Source organism: Lissotriton vulgaris, unplaced genomic scaffold (genome assembly GCF_964263255.1).
Source record: "Lissotriton vulgaris unplaced genomic scaffold, aLisVul1.2 SCAFFOLD_4211, whole genome shotgun sequence".
Taxonomy (NCBI): Eukaryota; Metazoa; Chordata; class Amphibia; order Caudata; family Salamandridae; genus Lissotriton; species Lissotriton vulgaris.
The window spans coordinates 141,528-167,777 of NW_028254196.1; the positions used below are offsets into that span (position 1 = coordinate 141,528).

General features: G+C 47.8%; 1 protein-coding gene across 2 annotated transcripts in view; it reads right to left on the bottom strand.

Annotated features, from left to right (window-relative positions):
- Nucleotides 1-22,906, bottom strand: part of LOC147659647 (mitochondrial inner membrane m-AAA protease component AFG3L2-like) — a 158,220-nt gene extending 135,314 nt beyond the window's left edge. For both annotated transcript variants that reach the window (XM_086951580.1, XM_086951579.1), the window contains exons 1-2: nucleotides 22,778-22,906; nucleotides 10,129-10,228 (exon numbers count right to left, since the gene is read on the bottom strand). In XM_086951580.1, the coding sequence (XP_086807706.1) occupies nucleotides 10,129-10,228; nucleotides 22,778-22,852 (175 nt within the window). In that variant the 5' untranslated portion in view covers nucleotides 22,853-22,906. The remainder of the gene's footprint in view (nucleotides 1-10,128; nucleotides 10,229-22,777) is intronic.
- Between the last annotated feature and the right edge of the window lie 3,344 nt (nucleotides 22,907-26,250).

Below are 26,250 nucleotides of genomic sequence, written 5' to 3' on the forward strand. Positions count from 1 at the left end.
TTTCTGGCGTGGAAGACGATGTAGTGACCTTGAAACGCAAAGTTGCAACCATGGAAAGTATCCAGAAAAACCTGGCACTCCGGGCAGAGGATGCAGAAGGGCGGGCCCGGCGGAACAATCTACGCTTTGTTGGACTCCCGGAAGGCTGCGAGAAGGGCAACATGGAGAAATTCTTGGCCCAATGGCTGGAGAGGTGGCTCCCCCGGATTCCCTCTCAAGATGCTTTGTGATAGAGCGGGCGCACAGGGCTCTGATCCAGAAGCCTCCCGTGGGGTACCGTCCTCGGCCGGTGATAGCTAAGCTGCTGAACTATCATGATCAGGATGTTATCCTGCAGCAGGCGTGGGCAAAGGAGCCTCTAATGTATTATAATCAGCGGATTCCTATCTTTCCGGACTATACGAGGCTTGTGCAACAGCAACGGCAGTCCTTTATGGCGGTGAAGGCACGACTCAGGGATCTCAAGCTCCCCTATGCATTGCTCTATCTGGCCCGCCTGAGGGTATTCTTTCAATCTCGTACTCATTTCTTTGATACCCCGAAGGAAGTATTTCAATGGACTGATGAGACAGTGAAGGTTAGGGCGCATACCCCGCCGGGCCTTTACTCAGATTCTTCACAAAATGAGACCCGCTCCCACACGGCCCTGGGGCCGAAAGGGGGCAGGCATTGGCGGTCCAGATCTAGGTAATGCTCCAACTCAAGGGGGGCCGCCGAGGATGCCGGGGGTGCGCCTGATCTCCAGATGGTGGAACCCTTAGCCTTGGACACACAGCCGGAGAAACGCTAGCCATTGCAGCGATCTGCTGTGCTTGGCCGGCCAGAGGCGCCGGTATGGCGCAGCTCCTGGGGGGATCAGAGACATACGTGACTTCTGGCTATAGTGCTCAACACTTTAAATGTATATGGGGCGGTGGGGTGGGGGGGGACGTGTGGAGGGGCAGGACCATATTTCCCCATTTGCTTAGGGGTTGTTAGGGGGGAGTTGGGTACATGGGTAGGTTGATGGGGATCCATTGGTGTGGCTGTTCTCTGGGCTCCCATTTGTGGTCGAGGGATGTCTATACCGCGACAGGTACTTCAGTGTTTTTGAGGTATGGGGGGGGGCTGGGGGTGGGGGGGGGGAGCAGTTTAATGTGTTGCAGGATGGATGTGTGGGCGTTCAATCGCATGACAGTAAGAGAGTTTCTAGTGTTCCTGTGCGCTTCCTTTCGTGGCCCGCCTTGGGGCGATTTCCCTTCCTGGGTTCTGAATGGAGACTGCTGGGTTGAAGGCCTTAGGTCCCAGAGCATCCCTCCGGGTCCTGAGCTGGAATGTGAGGGGTATGCTAGACAAGATCAAGAGGGGTGCAGTCTTGCGGCAGGCGAATAGAGAACGTGCTGATGTACTGTTTCTGCAGGAAACTCACCTGTTGGACAACAAAATCCTCTGCCTACAGCGCTTTGGCTATCAGCAGGTATATCATGCAGGCTTTGTTAGGGGATCCCGGGGGTAGCTATTCTTGTCCACCGTAGGCTCTCATATGTTCACTCCACCCAATGGGTTGATACACAGGGCAGGTACATATTCATTAGGGGCATGGTGGGAGAAGACTCCCTGGTTCTGGGTAGTGTGTATGCCCCGCCCCCGCTGCAGTGGTCATTAGTGGAGCAGTTGTTCACGATCTGGCCTTATATCCCGAGAAGCCGGCGATAGTTGGGGGGACTGGAATGATGTCATGGATATGTTGTTGGATAGATGCAGGCCCGGGGGAAGCCAGCTGACTGGTGGGGCCACAAAATTGGGGGATTTAGTACGAGGTCTAGACTGGGTGGACACATGGCGATACTTGCATGCGCGCAGGCGGGAATACACATACCTTTCGGCTGTCCACAAATCCTTCTCTAGGCTGGATTATATATTTGTCCCCCGCTCGGTTATTGGCAGGGTGGAGTCGGCGGCAGTGTTGTCCAGGGGGCTCTCAGATCATTCCCCTGTGGCTATAGAATTTGCCCTGGATAGGGGGCGGCAGCCGTTTCGATGGCGCCTCTCTACATGGCATCTTCAGAACGAGGACTATCAGAGGCATATGAGGGAAGCCATAGCTCACTATTGGGTGGAGAATGCAGGATCTGTTTTTGGAGGCCGGTACTATGTGGGAGGCTTTGAAGCCCACGCTCCGAGGAGTGGATATTGCGTAGTGTGAGGCGGCGCGCCGGCGGCGGAAGGCAGAGTTGATCTGGGCGGCGGCAGAGGTGGAGGCCCTGGAGATCTGCTGTAGCATGAGCGGTGATGGCCAAGCGGTGGGGCAGCCCCTCTTGGCGCAGCAATCCTATGCGGCGATATTGTCGGACGAGGCGCGGCAGGTGTGGCTGGCGACTCGTAGTAGAGTTTCAGTGGGGGGATAAGTCCGGGACGATGTTGCACCGCCTCTGCCAGAATACGTTTCAGGTGCAGGCCTTACCGGGCTCCTAGATGCGGTGGGAGATCCGAACACGGACCCGCGGGAACTAGCAGAGAGCTTCTCGGCGTACTACGCGGTCCAATATGCTCCGAATGAGTGTCTTTCGGCGGACATGGTGGACAAATTTATATTTGACTTGCTGCCGCAGGCAGTGACGGATGATGTACGTGACCGGCTGGAGCTCCCTCTCACTGTGGAGGAGCTGGGTCAAGCGCTGGGGGAGCTTAACGCCAGGAAAGCCCATGGGCCCAATGGGTTCCATAGCAAATCTTTTAAGAAATATCACTTACAGTTGGGTGCCCCCTACAGAGCTGCTCTGGAAAAAGCGAGGGAGAGAGGTACCCTTCCGGCAGATTGACGACATGCAGAGGTGGTGGTCTTCCATAAACCGGGCAGGCCTTCGGAACAGCACGCGTTGTACCGCCCCATATCGCTCCTAAATATCGAGGCTAAGATTCTGGCTAAAGCGCTTGCTAACCGCCTTATATTATGGAGCTTGTCCACCCGGATCAGGCCGGGTTTATGCCCTGTAGCACCCCTTGTTGTAAATACTGTAGGGCAACTAGGCATAATATACGAAGGGCACACGTCGCAGTGGCGGCTATTCAAGGCACTGGGGTACAAGCGGCACTCCTTCTGGTGGACATCGACAGAACCTTTGACTCCCTGAGCTGGACTTATCTATTAGCACTTCTGCCTCGGCTTAACCTGGGGCCTCACTTTTTATCCTATTTGAGACTCTTTATACGGATCTGATGGCGTCGGTCAGGGTGGCAGGGGCCGTATCATCCAAATTTTCCATTGCGCGCTGTACGCGTCAGGGGTGCCCCCTTTCCCCGTACCCGTTTGCCCTGGCGATGGAGCCGCTGGCGGCTTGGGTGCGGCTGGATGCGCAGCTTCATGGTTTCGTGTGGGAGCGAGGCCTGGCCGACAAGATTGCCCTCTATGCCGATGACGTCTTGTTCTTTCTCACGCAGCTTGATAGGTCGGGACCGCGCTTATTAGAAATTATGCAGATATTCGGCGAGACCTCGGGTCTCTACTTAAATCCTCGTAAATCGGTCATATGGGTGCTGGGGGACGGGCCAGGTGTCGGGGAGTGGGCTTCCATGCCTCAAACGGAAGTGGGAGGCTTTAAGTATTTAGGGGTGTTCATCTCCGCGAGTCCCGCGCTCTCCTGGGAGGGCAACCTGATGCCGGTTTGGGATAGAGTCCGCTTGGAGATGAAGACGTGGTCTCGAATGCCCCTTACTATATTTGGCAGATCAGCCATTTTTAAGATAGTGGCTCTACCCCGATTACTCTATCAACTGCAAAATCACCCATACCCGATCTCGCCCCAGTGGTTCCGACAAGTAAATTCAGCATTGGGACAGTATTTGTGGGCCGGGGGAATGGTATGGGTAGCGCTCCGCACCGGTTTCCTGTCCACCTATGATGGGGGTCTGGCAACCTCCGATACATTGTCGTACTATCAGGCTTCTCAACTTTTAGTTCTAAATGAATGGTGGTATGGAGATAGGGGGGATCTGGCATATGCTCTGGAGAGACATCTCATGGGCTCCAATACGTTACATACGGCCCTCTATGCGCTGCGGTTTCGAAGGGGACTGCCCCCGGCCACCCAGGTTGTTTATCAAGTTTGGAGAAAGGCTCTACGTCGCATGTGATGGTGGGATAGGCTGGCGCAAGATACCTCGCTGTGGCGCAACGGCCGTCTGCCTGCTCTGGCGTCCCTCCAAGGCTTTGGGGGCTGGGATGCCATTGGCATCTCGTCCTTGGGAGATGTGATGTCAGGGACGACGCTCAAATCCTTCCAAGATTTGCGAGGGGAGTAGGATATGCCCCAGTCCCAATTTTTTAGGTACCTACAGTTCCGCCATGCCATCAGGCCGAGTCTTGAGGGTCTTCATTCCCTACCGGAGTTTAGCCCACTGGTGGACAAAGTTTTTATGGGGGATCTGGTGGACAAAAAGATCTCCCGTATATATCGCACGCTGGTAATACATTCTTCAACGACACTTCAGAAACTTAGGGAGTCGTGGGAGCGTGATGTAGGGGCACTTGAAGAGGAGGATTGGAGGGAGGCGCTGGAGGCCCAAAGAGGCGCGGCGATAGCGATAAGGCTGCGACTGATCCAATTTAAATACTTGCACAGAGTGTACTTTACAAGGGAAAGGTTGTGGCAGGCTGGCCTCATTGCTTCCCCAGACTGTCTCAGGTGTGGTAAGGAGATGGGGACACTGATCCATACGGTTTGGAGCTGTGGTGCACTGATTGGATTCTGGACTGGGGTGTGGAACTGTATGGCCAAGGTATTGGGGTTGGAACTTCCCCGCACACCACAGTTAGGATTACTGCACGTCCTGGAAGGGGTGGGGGGGGTAACATATATAAGAGGCATCTACTGCTGTTGGGTCTTACCCTTGCCAAAAGGGATATAGCCTAGGCGTGGACGGACCCCCACCCTCCCTCAGTTTCGGTGTGGAAGAAGGGCCTTGATTTCTGTATGGGGCTGGAGCAGCCAATCTTTGTGCCCGTGGGTGCCCGCGAAAGCATTATAAGATATGGAAGCAGTGGGCAGAGTATCGGGCCTTTGGCTGGAGCCCCCGATAGACCGGGAGATGAATCAGGAAATGGGATAGGCGGGTCATGAGGAAGGGGTACACATGCTATTGGATGGTGGTTTATATTGGAGAAACTGGAAAGTGCTGTCGTGCGACCGGATGGGTGGGATCCGGGTGGGGGGCGTTGGGGGGAGGGGGGGAGGTGGGGGGGGGGGGTAGTTTGGTCAGTTTGATGAAACATTGGATTCTAAAATGCTGTATAGATTGCCAATTTCATGATGCTTCATATTTGATGTGCAGTTAACTTAGGTGTGCGAGGTGCTGCTTTTACTGTGCGATCCATCAGTAAAATCTGTTTAAAAAAAAAAAAAGCCCACTTGACAGCTTGCCACCGAAAAATAACATTCCAAATAAATCCTCACACACCTCATTTGCACAAACATACATTCCATAAAGTAGATATTCAAACAAGAGACTGTCCTGTCGAATATGAAACATGGCATCATCAAAACTCATTTGCAAAGTAGTTATATCACACCTGAGATCACTAATGATCACAATACATTTGTTAGCCTCTACTTTCAACAATAAACCACGCACTTTCACCAAGCACTGATTGGAAGATTTTTAACAAGACTGTGTGTTGAAGTTAATGGAGGTTGTTCTGTTGAATTTAGCCGACAGGATACATTTTCATTTACTGACGCAGTGTTCTTTTGTCTCTCTGCAAACTCCATACTACATATCCAGCGTGGAGGTGTCTTGGAAGTTGATCAGGTTGGCTAACATCAAAGAGCATATGTGATTAAACCACTTGTGGGATTTATTAGTTCCAACACTCTTCCACATGGCAGGCTACTGGTGGCCTTGATGTCATTTTAGGTGTGGTAAACTGATTACATCCATTATTTGCAGAAGCTATTCTAAGGGTTCAGCTGGTGCAAATACCAGTGTTTGGGGAGATTGAGGGGGAATCTTCTCAATCTTCTGGCCATTCTGATCCATGAGGGTGAGTAATTACCATCTGGCAGGGTGCAGAGGGAAATCCATATTTCCTATACTGTTGCTGCCTCTTACCAGAAGGTAACGCAGAAAGCTGTCTTCAAGCCACTAGAGGTAATTTCGTTGTTGGATACTTTAGGCTTAAGCTAATTTTCTTTTGTGGTAGCTGTTGCTGTGACCCAGTTTTTAAATGTGCTGAGTGTTTGCTGCTCTGTGAACCATTTATGAATCCTTCGTCTATTGCAACAGATTTTCTTTTTTTCCTCCAACGTCCTCTCCTTGGATGTTCATTGTAATTTATTCAATCTCCTTGTCTATTACTCTTCTTTCACGGCCGAACATCTATAGTTCCAATTACCGAACAGTGCCATTTTGTCATTTCTACAACGTATGGAGCAGTGTCAGTTCTGCGCAGCATGTCGGCTGCTTCAACTAATTGACAAGGTAATAACCGAGGTATCTTACCTGGGTGTCTTTAGTCCAGTGGCTTGATTTTATTGTGTTGCGTTCTGTGTCACATTGTGCAATTTTGAGGAGTGAATCATTGCAGCAAGAAAGGAACATCCAGTTGGTATGCGGAGGATCTCCCTAAGTGCCAAGAAGCCTGCCTACTGAGAGAGGAGTGTGCCTTGCCCTGTGATAGTCTGCCCAGGAGGAGAAGTCCAGACTGCATATATGTATATAGTTGTGGTTGGTTCAAACTGAATATCAACAAAACTGGGAGCTTTATACGCCTCACTTTTCATGCGGATCAGAACATCACACCAGAGAGAAAGCTCCTTTTAATTGCATGCATTTCTTCACCATAAGTTAAGCGTTGAATTTGTACTCCAAAATAAGCAGCGTGCACGAGAGTCAAATTTCTGAACGTTTCCAGGTCTTCAAAATGGTTAACAAAGGGTTGAGTGGAGGGACGAAGGAAGGAATGAACAAAACAAGCATTTACAATGCAATGGTCTCGCCTTTGCAAAAGGTAGAGCTACTCGCATTGTAAATGACAACATTTGTATTCATGTATTGGTTTTGAAAACAGATAAATCAATGGCATTGTCATTTACAATGGCAATAGCTTAATCTCTTGCAAATGCTAGACCTATTGCATTTGCACCCACACACACACACACACACAGAGCCACATACACACACACACACATAGCATAGAGCCGCACACACACAGCGCCGCACACACACAGCGCCGCACACACACAGCGCCACACACACACACCCAGAGCCATACACACACACACAGAGCCACACACACACACACACACACAGAGCCACACACACACACACGCACACACATACACATAGAGCCACACACACACACACACACACACACACACACACACACACACAGAGCCACACACACACATACACAGAGCCCCAGAGCATAATTCCAAGAGCCAATGTAGGATAAAAATTACTTGTGAAGAAGCATCCGGGGCATTGTGGCTGCGCTGACAGCTCCCACCTATCTTGACAGGTCACTCTCCACCCTTCCTGACTGGTCACTTTCCACCCAGCTTGTTATGCCACTTTCAGTGCATCGTGATGTAACATGCCACACGTTGTGGCAAGTCACTTGTCAGGCGACCCTCCATCATTCACTTTCAGCTCTTCCGGACAGATTGCGTCCACCCGTCCTGACAAGTTACTCTGAGACTGTCCTGACAGCTGCTGTCCTCCAGTCATCGTGACAGCTGGGAGGGGCGTTGGGGTGGTTAAAAAGGAGTGAGCAGTGGATCACCCCCAAAACAGGATGGGAGACACTTTGTGGGGTTAGTGTGTGGGGCAGCTCTGTTCGAGATAAAGTGTGGGGGGCAGCTCTTTTGGGGATAGAGAGGGGGAGAGGCAGCTCTGCATGGAGTGAGCAGGGACCAGGGAGTGTGTGCAAATAGAGAGAGGAAGCAGGTGTAAAAGGGAAAGTACACAAGGCGGCAGAGTGGGGCGAACACCTGACTGTGTGACGGAACGAACCAGAGGAATGCACACGTCTGCGTGACGTAAGGGACGCCGGCGGCGTCCTGAACCGCGCACAGTAGGAGCTTGCGGTACAGTGTACACAGAGAGCACAAGACCGGCAACAGGGGAGAGTGAGAGATTCGATGCAGATTGCTGCGCGAGGAAATGCACGCGCGCTGCTAGATGCGGAGGAGTGCACAACATGCACATGTTAGAATATGAAGAATGTGCACAAGAGGTGCCGCACATAAGAGGATGCTTGAAGAAACACACGGGACGAGTGAGAGGAATTTTAAGCGGCAGCACGAGGAAAGGCACAGAAGGTGCACGCCACGTACATGGATGGATGTGCATGAGACAGCACATGGGGATATATATATACACTTCTGCATTAGGGAGTTGCAGCATAGTGCAAGGGTGCATAGGGCCCGATAGTATATCAGCGTGGTGCAGGCATCAGACGGTCTCGATCAGCACGGCGTTACGGAAAAAAACAAGCGCTACCTTTTGTCTTTTAGCCCCGTCTTTTTCAGACTGGGCTCCCGGACTTCCTGCTGGGGTAAAAGGTTCCTATCTTCTTTATGGGGCCATCTGGACCCATAAAGAAGATAAGAAACCTTTTACTTCAGCTGTAAGTCAAGGAACCCAATCTGAAAAGGACGTGGCTTAAAGAGAAAGAAGAACATCACTAGGACTTCTTCTCCAATGGTTGGCCACCGTTTAGGAGGCCAGCCAAAGGAGAAGAGGGGCGGGGCTTAACCGCGCTAGTGATATTCTCTCTATTTGATTAAACCTCGCCAGCGAGACTGCGCAAGCGCAGCCATCGCAGGCTGAGACCTAAAAAGGGAACTTGCTTTCTAAGTTGCAAAGGGCAGACGACCAGAAGAAACAAGCATTTACAATGCAATGGTCTCGGCATTCTTAAAGTTAGAGCTATTGGCATTGCTCATGACATTTTTATTTATGTTTTTGTTTTTAAAACATAAATAAATGGCATTGTCATTTACAATACCAATAGAAGGGCAGGAGAGCAAGCACAACGAACGAAGGGGCAGGACAGCAAGCACAAGCAACAAGGGGGCAGGACAGCAAGCACAAGCAACTGGGGTGGGCAGGACAGCAAGCAACGAGGAGGGGGCAGGACAGCAAGCACAAGCAACGAGGGGGGGCAGGACAGCAAGCACAAGCAACGAGGGGGGCAGGGGAGCAAGCACAAGCGACGAGGGGGCAGGACAGCAAGCACAAGCGACGAGGGGGCAGGACAGCAAGCACAAGCGACGAGGGGGCAGGACAGCAAGCACAAGCGACGAGGGGGCAGGACAGCAAGAACTAGCAACGAGGGGACAGGACAGCAAGCACAAGCAACGAGGGGGGCAGGAGAGCAAGCACAAGCAACGAGGGGGCAGGACAGCAAGCACAAGCGACGAGGGGGCAAGACAGCAAGCACGTGCAACGAGGGGGGGCAGGACAGCAAGCACAAGCAACAAGGGGGTGGCACGAGGGAACAGACGCAAAATGAGGGGGGGCGGAAAGCACGAGGGAACAGACGCACAACGAGGGGGTGGGGCGGAAAGCACGAGGGAACAGACGGCAAAAAAAAAAAAAAAAACTTACCTGCACAATGCCATGACACCACCATCTTTCTCCGAGGCGAGGCAGAAATGCCTCGGAGAAAGCAGCATAATTTTCTGATTCGGGCGTGGTTTTCTTTCTCTCCTCTTCCCATTGGCTGGAAGGTAAAATTCCAGCCAATGGGAAGAGGAGAGAAAGAAAACAAGAAAGAAGCTAAAAAAGAAGCCCCCGAATCGGAAAAAGACGGGGCTTGAACAGAGTGACGCCCCTCTCCACCAATGGCTGGCCTCCGTTTAGGAAGCCAGCCAATGGAGAAGAGGGGCTGGTTCAAGCCCCACTCTAGAAAACATTAATTCTCTGACCGAGACTGCGCAAGCGTAGCCTACGAGCCTACGGTCCTCGACCTAAAAAACCCATATAGGAATGAGTCTAAAAAGAGCTGGTCAAATTGCAAGGATGAAGAGCTGGATCTTCCACAATCAGTAATTTAGTCAAATGAAAAAAAAAAATTAAGCACCAAAGAGAATAAAGCATCGCTTCAATTAGAAGCTTTATGCAGGTTATTGAATGCAAGATGGATACCTTTTGGTGGCCGAGAGTAGAGACTTCGGTAAGCAGCAATAACATTTGCCAGGTCAGTGTTTTTGCAAGTAGAAATTCGGGAGGAAACAGCTCCTTCAAGCTAGAAGATGGAAAGAACTACAGTCACTACAAAACAAAAGAGAAACAAAGCATCACCTTCTCAGCGGCCTTGTAAGTCCACTGATTGCAATTCTGACATTTCTGAGATTTTTGAGCATTATTCTCAAGAAAGCATGCAAACTGGGTTACAATAACTTCTTAAACATTTTTTAGAGGCAATGTCACAATGGTCAGAAACAGATGACCTTTCAGCGGCAGAGAAAGGGTTTTTTCAGAAATCGGCCTTAGACCAAAGAGGCAATTTTCCCTCAAATACAATGTATAAATATTCGGATATCAAAGCGCAATAAAAAAACGTATAAACAATTTAAGTACTATGGTAAAATATTTAAAAATAAGATGTATCCCATTTTCAAAACATGCCTTAATTCATAGTATTTATAAAATTATCTTTATGCTGATGCTTCTTACATTCTTTGACTCTACATAACTAGAACCTTCCTGGCAGAAAATAAGCATTAGACCGCTTACAAGAATCTACACCACACGCAAAACGTAAATACTTCTTATTCATTGTTTTATGCAAAGTGGAAATGCATAAATTATCCTGAGCTGCCTAGAACAGTTTTAAGTATATGCAAGTGGTGATTTGCCCCCACCGCCCAAATCCCCCCACCCAATTGCATCCTCTGCAATACAATACTGGACTGGGAAGAAACTTTCCTCAAACAACTCATGCTCAAAGCAGCATCAAACACTGTAGACAAGATTTAAAACCAGCTCTTCCAATATTAGCCAAGCCACTAACTTTGTCATAGCAAGGAAGGATAGCACCTTTTCAGAATATATTGGAGGGGGGGGGGGGGGGGGGGAGAGGGAAGAGTAAAATCAAAAATAAAATTCAGGAGGAGGAAGTAGGGAAGATTTGTGGCAAATGGCGAGACTATTATGGTCTGAATATGGAGGAGTGACTTCCTTGGTGTATATTTGATGAGCATCTAAGTAAGTGACAGCCAGGGAAGAAGGCTCACAACAACTGCCTTCCCCTGTTCAAATGCAAACATTCTCAATGCACTCTAAAGGAATGCAGAACATTCTGCATTCCACAAAAAGAAGAAAAACAGATCCTTAACCCTTGGTATGTGATATTTAGACTTGGTTCTGTAGGGGCTGTAACGGCTGTTGCTTGCTTATGTTTTGTAAAACAATAAAGTTATTTATAGAAAAAAAATTAAATCAGCAGAGGAAGAAATTACATATAGATGAGTAAGCAACCAGACACACGTAAAACGAATCTTTTATATTCACTAACATGCGTAATTAGGTTAGGACAGACCCAGAGTTAAGACAGTAAATGACAATTAAAATAACAACAAAAAAACGTTTAGGCCACTAGCTCGAAATGGCAATTTTGTAGGCTTGGAACCTTTAAGAATCAATTCATAGTGACGTAAGTCTGACCTCTTAAGTGAGAGTTGCAGATTTGCTGCTTAGGAAAAAGACACTCTATGGATTCAAGCATTGATATGCAAAGCTTAAAGCAGTCATGTGTATATTTTTTCTGTAATCCTTGCAATGCAATGCAATGCTTTTCTGACTTGTTCACCAATACTATAATATACATTTTATCACACATATGACTACCTCTCTCTAACCAGCTTCTGAAAAGGTGGTAGGACCAGGGAGTAGTACATCTGCTTATTGACCCCATTTCAAGAGTGATTCCTGCTGCCAGTACTGGCTGAATGGCAAACCACTATACATGCTGGGGCTAGGTAGTCCACAACCATGGTGGATACAAAAATAATACTTTAATTCATAGATGGCGAGGTACTGTGGGCTAAAACACACAGAAAGGTTGAAGGTGTCGCATGACACAGGGTAACATGACAGCACAACATTCACTAGTCAAAATAGTCCTCCAAAAGCGGGCAGGTTTGCAGCAGATCCTACCTCATGTCAGCATTGCCAAGGTCAGGCTGGCAGTACAGTGTAATGGTCGGTAACATACTAAAAACATCTGTAAAAGGCCAGTACAGAGGGTGTAGGGAGAGTTCTGTGTCAGTTTTTATTTCACAGAAAGTTTAGAGTCATGATATGGGGGTCCCCCGCTGAGCCATAGGGGTCATGTTTCTAACCCCCTGGTGCAATTCACCAAAACGAATTAGAAATCCAGTTGGACTGCGACCTGGTAGGCAATGCTGCGTTGGTGGTGTGTTCTGGTCATGATTAACCCCTTGAAATGAGTTCAGGGACACAGTGGAACTGCAACCCCGCTTTCGTTAATGAATAACCCACTTAAATTAGCACTAAGAGACAGCCTATAAAACGTTGATATGTTTATTTAATAAACCAAAGCTAGTGCATAAAGTAGGAATGATAACCACACAGGATGCGAAAACAAATTCAGCAATGCAGAACACGGCCAGCGAAAAAATATGACTATTCCTAACATGGATGACCAGTTCCTAGCATCCCAACACCCTAATTATACTCATAAGTGATATGCTTAAATTTAGCCAAAGAAATATCGTTTAGGTATTTTATATCACAACCCTTGTCCGGGATGATAAGCAGTGTTCGGCTGAAGGCCACTTCTCTGCAAAGCTTTTGGAGTCCAGGAGCAACCCCCGAGTGGGGCTGGTTTGTCGCAGCAAACCATTGTGGCCCCTGGCCTGATGGTTCCATTGTGAAGCCTCTGCCACTAATGGTTAGATACTTGAGTTTTTATAGTATCTGACCTCAGATGTTAACTCATGTTTATAAGTTTGGCAACACTAAATTCTCACAATACAAAATAAATAGGGCAACAAATGCATCGCCTCAATTCACATGTAGACATTTTAGCCGTCACTGTAATAGTCCACATTAACATGGCAGACACCATAACAAACAATGAAAACATGTCAGCCTAGACAGGAGGTGGACATGAGGTTAATACTTCTACCCATGTCTAAATTTCACACTTTCAAATAGAAAGATATGAAAGAGTCTGAAGGCAAGCACATGATCAAATTTAAAGAGATTTAAATGTGTCCCGTCTCGGTATTCATGACATTACTAGTGCTGGGCACAGTAAGTCACATGTTAGGATCACTTTTGAAAGGTCAGACGAACTTGGACAGAATCAATCATATCACTCTCTCTTCACAAATGTGACAGAAGTGCGCTTCAGTCACTGAGGTACAAAGTACCGGACATACTCCACCTGGGAATTACTGCATCAGGTGATGAAAATTAAGTTAACAAAAAAAGAACATGCATATTTTACAATACAGGTCTTTTAGTGCCACTGACAGACAGAGATTTATTGTCACCCAACTAAAGAGTTCGGATTTTATAAGCTTCAGAAAGATGAGAGGCCCCGTAATAATTTGAGACTCTATTCCCTCAAAATATGGGGGGGGTTAAATACTGTCCTTCCAGAATATTGTGATCAAAATATTGATTTCTTTAATATCATAACAGTAAGTCCATATAGATAAGTACAGGCGAACTATACTTAACTCTGCTTTTACATACCTCGACGATACATATAACGGTATGCACAAGTGGAAAGAAGAATAGTAAATCTGTATATATCTACATATAGAAATATACATACTCAACTTCACAATGTTAAGTATTCTGCCTGTATTAGATATCTTCAAGTTATGAACATGTGGAGTCAAGTTTAGTATATCTATACTTACCTAGACATACCTCTATGAGATTATGCCGTGGGGGACGATGTTTTTTGTCACAATATTCTGTCAGGAAGATATTTTGCTTCTCGGTATTATGACATACTTTCAACTGGTAAACATTAAGTTTAAGATCCCTACATTGAATGCATTCATCTACTAAGCTGCCACCTCAGCTCAATGTAATAATTTCAACAAATTAGAAGAACGTGCTACCTTAAATATGTAATTCTACTTTACTTTAAGAAAAGAAAGCCAAACAGGACCAAATCCAGGTGAAGCCATACTCTCATATGACATGTGCTTTACACATGTTTCTTACTCATTTACCAAGATAACTACAGAGAAACTTGTTCGTATCAAACGTGCTTTTCACCATAAAAAAAGACAACCCCATTGGCTTTGACACAACCCTTCACAAGTGAGGAATAACGCAGACAGCCTTGGGCATGAATAGGTTTATGCTGGGTTGTCTACCACTGCAAAACACAATGAGTGGTGTGGTGTTCTTATGTGAAGAGCATATGGGAGAGGTACCAGTTATTTCTCCAGTGATCCTATTTGAATGAATACTGCTGATGTGTCTCCAACTGAACCTGGCAATTCCAAGAATTGGACGAGGTGGGCTTATCACGGAATGCGACATGCTTCATCATAGGCCACCTCGTCCCACCCTGGTAAGATGATATTACCAGGGCCGCCTTGACATTGGGCTGGGCTATCCCAAGGGAGTTCTTAGATATGAATCATTTTTCTGTATAACTTGATTCAAGTTTTTTTTTCTAATATCCCGTAGGATATACCACAAAAGTATCATTTTATTAGGGTGGTACCCTAGGTATAATTAAAACATACCGTAAGGTATATGTTTGTGGATACTATGATCCGGCATTTAAAAACATATATATTTTTTTCAAACACATTAAAGGTGGCACTCGTAGGAAGAAATACACTTATAAAACATACACGAGTGGCGAGGACACACAGGAAAAAGAAGTAACACATGATTGTTTAGAGTATCCTTGTGCAACTTTACCTAGTGCCCAGGGGCTATTTGCCTCATGGTCTGTTGCAGGGGGGGGCATCTCCGATAGTCACACACTGAAATACTTCAAATTAACAAAGCAAAATCATTAATATGCTAATATAATGTATCAACACCCCTGTCCCAGGAAGGCTGAAAGTGGCCATGACCTTGCTTAATCAAAAGGAACGGGTCCTTACTTGGTCAAGGAAAAACGCCCACTTTGATCCTACCCGTCCTGTTTCAACTGCCATCTGGGGAATGGAGTGCATCATGCATGCATCATGCACGCAGTGCAGAGCTGGAATCCGACACAGGTGGTCTCATGTGTACCACCTACTGGTGCTTCCGACATTGTAATCAAAATCAGGTGCCTCTCATATTTGCGACGAAAGCATCAGTGCCCGTACCTGCGGGCCAATGAAAGTGTCAAGGAGGTTTACACCGCCCGGTGAGGCTGCCCCTCCTGCGAGTGGAGGCTACCAAAGGAGGAACCTCTCCTCAATGACGTGCATGGGCTTGTGCCCATATTAGCAGGGCACCCGACAAATGTAAGAAGGGCGAGCCTCCAACAGTGAGGCTGCCCATCTAGCATGTGAGGTTTTGAAAGGGAGGGACCTCCGTTGCGGTCGCGCACAGCTTGCTGGTATGACATCATCAGGGGGTTGTTGGAAAATGTAAGTTTTCACATAAAAAAAATATAGAACTTCGCATTGAGCTCCCCAAGACAAGGCCTCGAGTTGAGAGCAGTGCATGGTAGAACTGGGTGGCGCTGCCCTGCGGATGTGTATGCCAGAGGACGCGTCAAGAAGCATTAGCAAATGGCAAATCTGGAGATTGCTAAATGTGCAAGTGTGGTTTAGCTTGGCTGGTCCTGGTGTGCAGCGTTTTCTGGAAAGCCTCAACACTACATGTGTGGGAGAAGTTGGAACTTCCCTCTGTTGTAACTCTTTTCTCAAACACCACTAAGCCCCCCAAAACATACGTGAAAACTGTGATTCAACACTATTTATGCATCCATACATTTGCTTCAACCCTGAATCTATAGCCCAACTGTGCTCAACATCACCACAGGGAAACGTACAGCAAATAGCCCAACGTGGGGAAAACGGATTACAGGCAGGCCGAGCTGGTGCTCAGTCAGAGGACTGCTAACTGGGAGGGGGGTTGAAAGTGGCAATCCAACGCTCAGTCTGTGTTATCCCCAATTTTTGTATCTACATGTAGGTAGTGCTCCAAGGGAAAGGGTGTCAACCTAACACCCCTGAAACTCTTAAACAGAAGCCCAAGCCCTGAGCACATACAATAAGTGTCCAAGAAAATAAGATACTCCACGTCTTGTTCCTGTATTCAGCCAGACTTCATTTTATTCAGAGCGTCACAACAGCCTCACACCAGTCATCAAGTGTTTGTTTCTTCTTCGGGTTTAACGTAACCCTACGATTTCTTCAGGGCTGCCAAAAGCATGGGAAGGCCTCGTGTGTATGATGGTTCTAATTCATATAGCCTATCCAAGATTCAGTCCAGTAAAGTAAATACTGTTGTGTCCTTTGGTGCAACTTCCCGAGTACGGGAAACACCGTCCATCTCGGTCTCAGTGATCAGTAACGGCGCAAGTATGTGCTCAGGGCTTGGGCTTCTCTCAGTCAGAAGAGGATAGGCCCACAGCACAGCAGCTGGAAAATGATGACCTATCTTCCGAAGTGCAGGTATTGCAATGTGAAAGCGATTTTACCCAACATGCAGGAAATTTAAATTCAACAGAGGCAAAGATAGACTCGCTGCTAATATAAGACGATCAAATGAAAGAAAAATTGCATTATGAGGCTACGAGACTCGACATGTCAGAATGTCGTATCTCTAATAATGAAGAGTAACTTACTAATCATGGACCCCGCCCAGCGCCAGACACCTGGCCCCCGCAAGCGCCAAGACACCAGACGCCACTACGACACCAACATCCTCCGCGAACTCAATGCAGGCCGATCATCCACCTGCATCCAGGCCCACCCGAAGCACACCCACAGACCCTTCTCCTGCCGAAGCTGCAGCTTCACCAGCCACCGAACACCTGCATGCCCTGCCCAGGGCAGGTCGTAACCATCTCAGATGAATACTACTCAACACCCGCTCCGTCCACAAGCACGCCAATGAACTCTGGGACCTACTCGACTCATCTTTCCCGAACATTGCCTTCCTGACGGAGACCTGGATGAACCCCTCCTCGGCGCCCCACATTGCCATAGCCATGCCGGACAGCTAAAAGATCACCCGCAGGGACCGCACCAACAGACCAAGAGGAGGAATCGCCATCGTCCACAGGAATACCTTCAGAATTTCGATCAGCACCGAACACACCTTCAGTGCTGCCGAACACCTTCACTTCCAAATCCACATCGATCCCAACACCACCCTCAGAGGAACCCTCGTCTACAGACCCCCCGACCACAGTTCAGCGACTCCATTACCGACGTAGTCAGCACGCACGCCCTTGCATCCACAGACTACATCCTCCTCGGAGACCTGAACTTCCACCTCGAGAACGCCAACGACAGCAACTCCACCACCCTGCTCGACAACATGGCCAACCTCGAACTCAAACAGCTCGTCATGACGCCCACCCACTCCGCCGGACACACGCTCGACCCCATTTTCTCCACCAGCAACCACGTCACCTTCAGCCACACCACCGAACTCCACTGGACAGACCACTGCTGCATTCACTTCTTCTTCGAGAAACACACCACACACAACCACCCGCAACGAATCCCCCACCGCAGCTGGAACAAGGTCACCGAAGACCAGATTATCACCACCCTCGCCCGAGACCCACCAACCAACCCCACCGACTCCAACACAACCGCCCGCAACCTCAAGCAATGGATCGACGACTGCGCCAACACTCTTGCCCCGGTCAAGAAACCCTCAAACAGACGCACCGACAGAAGGGCCATCTGGTTCACCACCGACCTCCAGGCATCCAAGCAGAATTGCCGAAGACTCGAGTAGAAGTGGCGCCACAAACAGACACCGGACAACCACGCAGCCTTCAAGAAAAACCAGCCGCAAGCAGCACCAACTCATTTGAACCGCCAAAAGGACCTCCTTCAAGGAAGGCATCAACAACAACGCGCACAACAGCAAAGAGCTCTTCAACATTGTGAAGGAAATCGCCAACCCCAGCTCTAACAATATCCCGCCGTCACAAGACCTCTGCAACTCTCTATTCACCTTCACAGACATTCACGACAGCTTCAACACCCAGATCCCCCCCGACAGCTGCCAACACCTCAGACTCACCGCCCACAGCCACACCTGCCTCTTGTTCTCCTGGAACCATGTCAACGACGACGACAGCATCAAAATCATGAACACCATCCACTCCGGCTCGCAATCCGACCCCTGCCCTCACCACATCTTCACCAAAGCGAGCTCCATCATCGCACCCCAACTCCGAAAGATCCTCAACAGCTACTTCGAGAACGCCACCTTCCCGGAGAGCTGGAAACACGCCAAGATCAACGCCCTACTCAAGAAACCCAAGGCTGACCCAAAGGACCTCAAGAACTTCCGGCCCATCTCCCTGCTCCCGATCCTGGCGAGAGTCTTCGAGAAGATGGCCAAGAGGCAACTGACCCACTTACTCGAGGAGAATAAGACCCTGGACTAGTCCCAATCTGGATTCCGCAGCACCGAAACCGGCCTCATCGCCGCCACCGACGACATCAGGACCATGCTGCACAACGGCGAAACCGCGGCCCTCATCCTTCTGGACCTCTCAGCCGCCTTCAACACTGTCTGCCACCACACCCTAGGCACACGCCTCCATGACGCAGAAATCCGCAACAAGGCACTGGACTGGATCACGTCTTTCCTCACCGGCAGAACCCAGAGAGTCCGCCTCCCTCCATTCCGATCCGAAGCCACCAAGATCACCTGCGGTGTACCCCAAGGATCATCCCTCAGCCTGACCCTTTTCAACGTCTACATGGCACCGCTTGCCAACATCATCTGATCTCACAACCTCAACATTGTCTCATATGCCGACGACACCCAGCTCATCCTCTCCCTCACCAAGGACCCAGCTACCGCCAAAACCAACTTCCACAAAGGAATAAATGCAGTTGCCAAATGGATAAAGAATAGCTGCCTGAAACTGAACTCTGAGAAGACGGAGGTCCTCATCCTCGGCTCCACCCCCTCCGCCTAGGACAACTACTGGTGCCGGCCATGCTGGGAGCTGCACAGACACCCACCGACCACGCACGCACAAAACCTGGGGTTCATCCTGGACTCATCACTATCAATGACCCAGCAAATCAACGCTGTCTCCTGCTTCAACACCCTCCGCATGCTTCGTCGGGATCCCCACTGGAACCAGAAGAACGGTCATCCAGGCCCTCGTCAGCAGCAGGCTGGACTACGGACACGCCCTATAAGCGGGAACCACGGCCAAACTCCAGAAAAGACTTCAACGCACACAGGACGCCTCTGCACGCCTCACCCTCAAAATTCCCCGCCACAGCCACATCATAGCCCACCTGAGACCCCTGCACTGGCTCCCCATCAACGAGAGGATTACCTTCAAGCTCCTCACCCACGGTCACAAAGCACTCCACAACGCTGGACCAACATACCTCAACAAATGACTCACCTTCTACCCTCCGAACCTCCTGCTTCGCTCGGCTGACCTAGCCCTCGCCTCCGTTCCACTCATCCACCGAACGACCACCGGCGTCAGATCATTCTCCCACCTCGCCGCCAAGACATGGAACACCATCCCCACCCACCTGCGACAGACCCAGGACCTGCCGGCCTTCAGGAGACTTCTCAAGACCTGCATGTTCGAGCAGTAGCAGCATCCACCCCCCTTCCCCTCCCACCGCCCTTTAGCGCCTTGAGATCCTCACGGGTGAGTAGTGCGCTCTACAAATGATTGATTGATTGATGGATCCAAAATACAAGTGTTTGAAAAGGAAGTGCCAACCATACGTAGTAAGAGTGAGGATTTGTAGGTCCTCTCTCGAATGAACAATATCACAATCATTAGCGGGCCGTAGTCCACTGCTACTGGATCAATGGAGCAATTCATAGAGTATACTATCGGAGTTATTTGGCAGACAGATTCTCGCTCATGTTTGTTATTGAGTAGGGCGAAACTAAAGGGGATGATGGACGGAGTGTTGAACAATGCAAGCACTCACCCCCGTCAACTGATAAGGGTTTAATCCATCATTATTCTTTAGCTCACTCCGCCACCCCAGTTCAGGCATGGCCATATGCAAATCAGCCTGACCCTGTGCCTCATGGGAACAGTCCAGCCCGAACTGCCAAGCCATGGCTTCCCTGGACCGGAAACAAGCATCCTGGGACCGGTTTCTGGCTAATCAGCCGTCATTGACAAACACTTCCCACTGATGAAAAATTGAAAGGCAGTGCTTAAGATAGCTGTCTTTCGCCTCAAAGCAATTAGCTGGATGGTACTCCTTGACCATCTAACCTCACCGCCAACCAAGAAAACAAAATGCCCCGTGGTGTCCTGCTTCTGTTCTATGCCCTTTAACGATATCCATTCAAGAAAACAGCCATTTGAAAAGCCAACTGGTCCTGCACTTTGTTAGAGAACATGTTTGGTAATAGTTGGTCGACTGAGTGTACTCCACAGCTCTCCTACAAAGAAAATTACAAAATGAAGCACCATCTCGGGCTTTAACACTATAGTAACTCAGAGTAGGGGAATAATTCTCAGAGTTCATTAACCAAGTTGGGGCCTACCCTCGAAGAAAAGTGTTTTTAAAATTTGTCTAAGATGTAGCTTGTGCTGCATGGATATGTTGTGAGCACAGGAGATACGTTTGTCAAAAAAGCCAATATTTTCAATGCACATTTAAGAAAATGTGTGTGTGTTTAATTTGCGCAGGAACCAAAACCGCAGATTTACCGATATACAAAGAAAATCAAATGAAAGTGCGCAATGGGGATCAGCCAGTAACACTGTGTAAAAGAAACACATGTTCAAAGCAAAAAAGCCATAAATAAGGAATTAAAATATCAGCAAACTAAATACAAAGAACACACTATTTTCTCAACTACTAGACGCACATAATATCACATATGTAGTCTAACAAAAGAACTAATTGATGCCTTTTCACCCAAACCAAAGAAAAAACAAATGGGGCAATGCAACCACATTAATGAAATGCTATAACCTTGATGGAAAGCCCAATCAAGTAATAAGTCATAAAATGAGAGTCAATGACTTCAGGGGGCTACCCCCAATCCCAGTTTCTCTCTTTGTCCTTCCCATCTTGAAGCCTTCAAAACAGCTAAATCGGTTTTTAGTCACGCTTATAAATGGGAATTTATCAGTGTGGCAAAAGTAGAAGAAAAGCAAAGTTAAGTGAAGAGTTGCCAAAATCTGGAAATTAACCCACGGTACCCTCTGAAATACCACGGCAACCCATGCGACAAAGATACATTTAAGTCAGATCCAGAAGCAAAAAAGTGAAATTGTAAAGTCTATTGCAAAAAGAGCTGTAGATTAACAGAAAACTGTTGATAGACAAATCAATTCAGATGCACAGGAAAACGACAAGTGATGTCCTATAACACACAAAAACAGCACACATAAATACACAAGAAAATAATGTGTTATCCTGATGCCTCGCTCATTCAGTTTGAATTGAAAAGACTTTGAAATCTGTAAACACAGATCACAGCCCATTGGATGAAGACACTTTGTACCCACTAGATTTGTTACTGCTGCCTCTCAAAGAGTTTGCATATGCTGATGGTAATCGGTAAACTTTGGGCCTTTCCATATTTGCTAATTAAAAGCTGCAACCGTCCTAATGCATGATCATACCACGAAAGTTTACTTCTGTGTATTTTTCTGAATAATTTACCAGGCATATAGCTTATTTGTTTGCTACTACCAGTTATAGGGCACATACCCAACCACAGGTTCGAACTGGTAGATTTACTTAAAACAAGTTATATACAAGAGACATAAATATCGTTTACTTCTAATTAACTCTGCAGTTCTAACAGTTAGGTTATAGAAGGTTAGGGGTGATATCGTTCAGTGATCAATGAAGGATAAAGGGGCTATGGAACCATAATAGTAAAGAGTTACGCTGTGTGTATCAGATTGGTGGTGATTTCTAACCATGTTTCACACAGATGGAAGCTGGTTTTTGGATTGAAGGATTATGAATTTAAGCATTGTCTGAGTTGAGTTGGAGAGAGCTTTTGACGTCCAAAAAAACTGTCATCAGAAATTATTTGTGACAGAAAATCTGTGTTTGACTACATGGTGACAAGTTAAAATCTCTTTGGGTCCACTCAGACTTTCATACTTCCTAGGTCAAAAAAATGAGTGCCATTTAGTTGGGTAAGAATTCCAAGTGAAGTCATTTCCTGTGATATCACTTGGCCATGTCATTTAACGTTTTGTGTCACTGGGTCAAATACCAGGTGACGTCTTGTCCCATTACTTTCACTCCCTCTGAACTGTTCTGAAGCTGAGAAGCATGTTGATACTTTATAAAGGTCAAAGGGTCATTAGTAACGCCAGCCATGAGTTAGACAGATCACGGTCGACGAGGCAGACTGTGGACCAACAAACTCAACACCCCTCTAAATTATAGGCGGCATCGTTAACACCGTCGTCAACAGTAAGGTTTGAGAGTGACACTCTTCAGCAAACAAAAAGACCAGCACAGCACGGAGGCAAACCATGAATGGAGGGGGGATTCGGGTTACAATGCACTAACTCCCCTCACCTTCCCAATCCCAGTACACTGGACATGGAGGCGAGAATGCTAGTGCCTTTCCTCTGGTTCAGATGGAAAAGTGACAAAGACCCATCTCCCCTGCTCACCGAGAGGAGCGGCGGGTGGCCGCGCAGTGCTCTGCAGCCTCGGGACAGAAGCAGCAGCAGGTACCGATGAGCCATGACCTCCTAGGTCCGCCTGCCCGCTCCCTTGCCTGGTCTTCCTGCTCTGAGTCCTTAGCCCTGGCTAGGAGGCTGCGTGTGCCTGTGCTGACTCCGCCACTCGACGTCATAAGCACGCCCTCCCACTACGTCCTGACTAATGTATAAGCCATCTTGGAACAGTTCTGTCATTATATTGTAAGGGCGAGTCACGAGACGTGTCTGCCAATCTGTGATGGTTTATTAACGGTCTGTAGGATTTGGCAGCTTGAACTTTTTACATGACATTACAGTGACAGATTTACAAGCGTGGTCCAGTGTTTTAATGAAGCTCAGTTGTTAGTTTATTTTCTCGTTGGCAAAAAGAAGTGGGCATGGCGATTGTGGATCCGCCCTTGTTAATCTCTCCCTGATGGGCTAGGCTATTCTATTTAATTTGGTCATGGCCAGGGGTAGTAAAAGTGGCGTATATATTGGTCACCTTGGAACCTTGCATAACCATTGACTCCTCACGTAAGAGGCCATAACAGAGGCCGCACATAAACATTCAATTTGAGCATGCGCAGTTAGTTTGTATTCTGTTTTCTCCGTGTCATCGTGAGTTAGTGAGATTCTCTGCAGAGTTTTCTTGTATTAGCGGATACACTTCTAACAAGCATTGAGTCTTTTGAGTCTTAAATTAAACTTGCATCGGTAACTAAAAGGTGCGCGGAAAAATCGAACTAGATGAGAATTGTATTTAATAATTCTGGTGTTGGTGAATCCCTTTGATTTTTGAAAAGTTTGTTATTCAATTTTTAAACCTGTTTACATCTTTGGTTTCGCACCATTGTGACGTTTTCTTTTTGTGTTTAAACCAGGGGTCTACATCCTTTTCTGGAACTAGAGCTACTTCTGTTCAATGAAAGTGATCTCGAGCTACTAATATTATTTGTGTTTTAATAGTGACCACGTCAGATAAGTTTACTTTAGTGGTCACCCCATGCAAGATTACCAGCAATGATCACCCCAGTACATCATGCAGAGTTGCCAGTACTAAGGTAAAAAGTTTTTTTTCACTGTGGAATTCTATTACAGGACCGGAGGCTTCAGATTATATGGTCTGGTACTTGCTGAGTCCCCTATTTGTCTTTTGTAACTTCAGCCCTTGTACGGATGGGGTCATCCTCCCTCCTTCAAGGCAATCAATCAGACCACACCAATTGTTTACTCTTTGGAATAGAGGGAGTTACCCCCGGCCGTATTTTATTACAAAATTAAACATTGTTTATTCATATTATGTACAATTACGCAGAAAGTCCGGATACATTGTTAGACAGATGATGTAAAGTGGCTAACCTTAAACTCTAATACACATGACACTCCTACCATAAATCTAACAATGCATATATTCACTTTCTGCGTGTCCCCTCAAGAGCCTACAGCAAGGTCAATGACTGGCAGCCTCTAGATCCCAGTAAACTACAAATTACTCCGCCGGAGTAGACTTGCGCAGGGGGTACAGCTTATCGGACGGATATTCTCCCCCGGGCCCCCCCGACCCCCTGTGCCTTACACTCCATAAACGGGGGCTGCCAAATTCGGCATACTTGCGCCTTGATGCGCGTGTGAGGGTGGCCACAGGCCCACTGGGAAGAGTGTCTCTCTCCCCCGGCCCCCGCACCCCGACAGCCTACCTACCGGCTGTCACTGCCCCTGGAGTTACATGGTTATGACCACTAAGGACCGAGACAATGCTTACCAATCATGACCTTACCACCACAGGACAGCATAGTTGCCCAACTATCTGTCCTCCCCCTCAGCCCACTAGGAAGGTCATGCCCTGCAACTCGCCCCTTCTGAAATCAAGTGACCCTTCGTCTTAGGCGATCTGGGCCATTACCCCCTAGGCGCAAGACCCGGATTGGAGGTGAACCCTGCATGGCACCACGTGCCTCCTGCCCTGCCCCTGAAACTGTTCTCATCCCTACCTTTATGCACCCTGGCCTCGTGACACTGCAGGGACAATAAAATTAGAACGTCCATCAATGTATTGCCCTATTGACAGGCTAAGACTTACACTACTGCACTTGATACTATGCAACGGTGTACTGACGCAAAAGATTTCTCCCGGAGTCACAGGGCAAAGAAAATCGCAAACTTACGCTACTGCACAAGATACTATGTAACAGTGTACTGATGCAAACCAGGGTCTTGGGTGATTAGCGCTCCTAGCCTTAAGATAAGAGGTAACACCTACGCTACTGCACACAATACTATGTAACAGTGTACTGACGCAAAAGATTTCTCCCTGAGTCATAGGGCAAAGGAAATCGCAGACTTACGCTACTGTACGCGATACTATGTAACAGTGTACTGATGCAAACCAGCGTCTTGGATGACGCAAACCCCTGACTCTTGGACTTCAAGACAGTGAAGTGTAACGCATCGCCATGTACCAGAAGTGGCCCTGACCATTTGCTGACATTGTTGTATGGGTCAATTCACAGGTGTCATCTTTATGGATTCACCATACATTAAAGGAACCGAACACACAGACGATTAGCGCTCGTAGCCTTAAGATAGGAGCTAACCCTTGCGCTACTGCACATGATACTATGTAACAGTGTACTGACGCAAAAGATTTCTCCCTGAGTCACAGGGCAAAGAAAATTGGAAACTTACGCTACTGCAGGCAATGCTATGCAACAGTGTACTGATGCAAACCAGCGCCTTGGATGGCGCGAAACCCCTGACTCCTGAAAAACAGCGAAACATAACACATCGCCACGTAGCAGAAGTGGCCCTGACAATTTGCTTACGTTACGGTATGGGTCCCTTCACAGGTGTCACCGTTATGGATCCACCATACATAAAGGAGCAGAACACATTTTATTAGCGCTCCTAGCCTTTGGATAAGAGATGCCCATTGACTATATGATGAGACTGTACCCTCCCACGCCCTCTGTCCAGGGTACATAGGCATGGTGTGATACAATGTGGACATCAAATGCGCAAGCAAAATGGATGCATAGGTACTGTGTGCCACCACATACGTATCTAGTGCAAAAGTGTACAAGCCCAGGGTGCATAGGTACTATATGATCTGACGTAGGCATCTAATGCCGAAATGTGCCCCAGCACAACGTGAATAGGTAAAGGTGACAACACCGGAATATACTGCTTAATTGAAAAAGTCCAAGGGGGCATAGGTACATTAATATAAAAAGGGGGATCCAATGCATAAGTGTTTGGGCATTAAAATGGCTGCTGCTATGTGGGATTTCCTACTGCGCATGCATCTGACATACTCACGTGACATGACGTATTACTTTGCTTGGACGGAAACTTTTGCTTCTGCGCACTAGAACTAAGATGGCTGCTTTGTGTTACAGCATGCATGAAGCTTGCACTGTGCTTTTGCTAAGATGTTTGTTTTG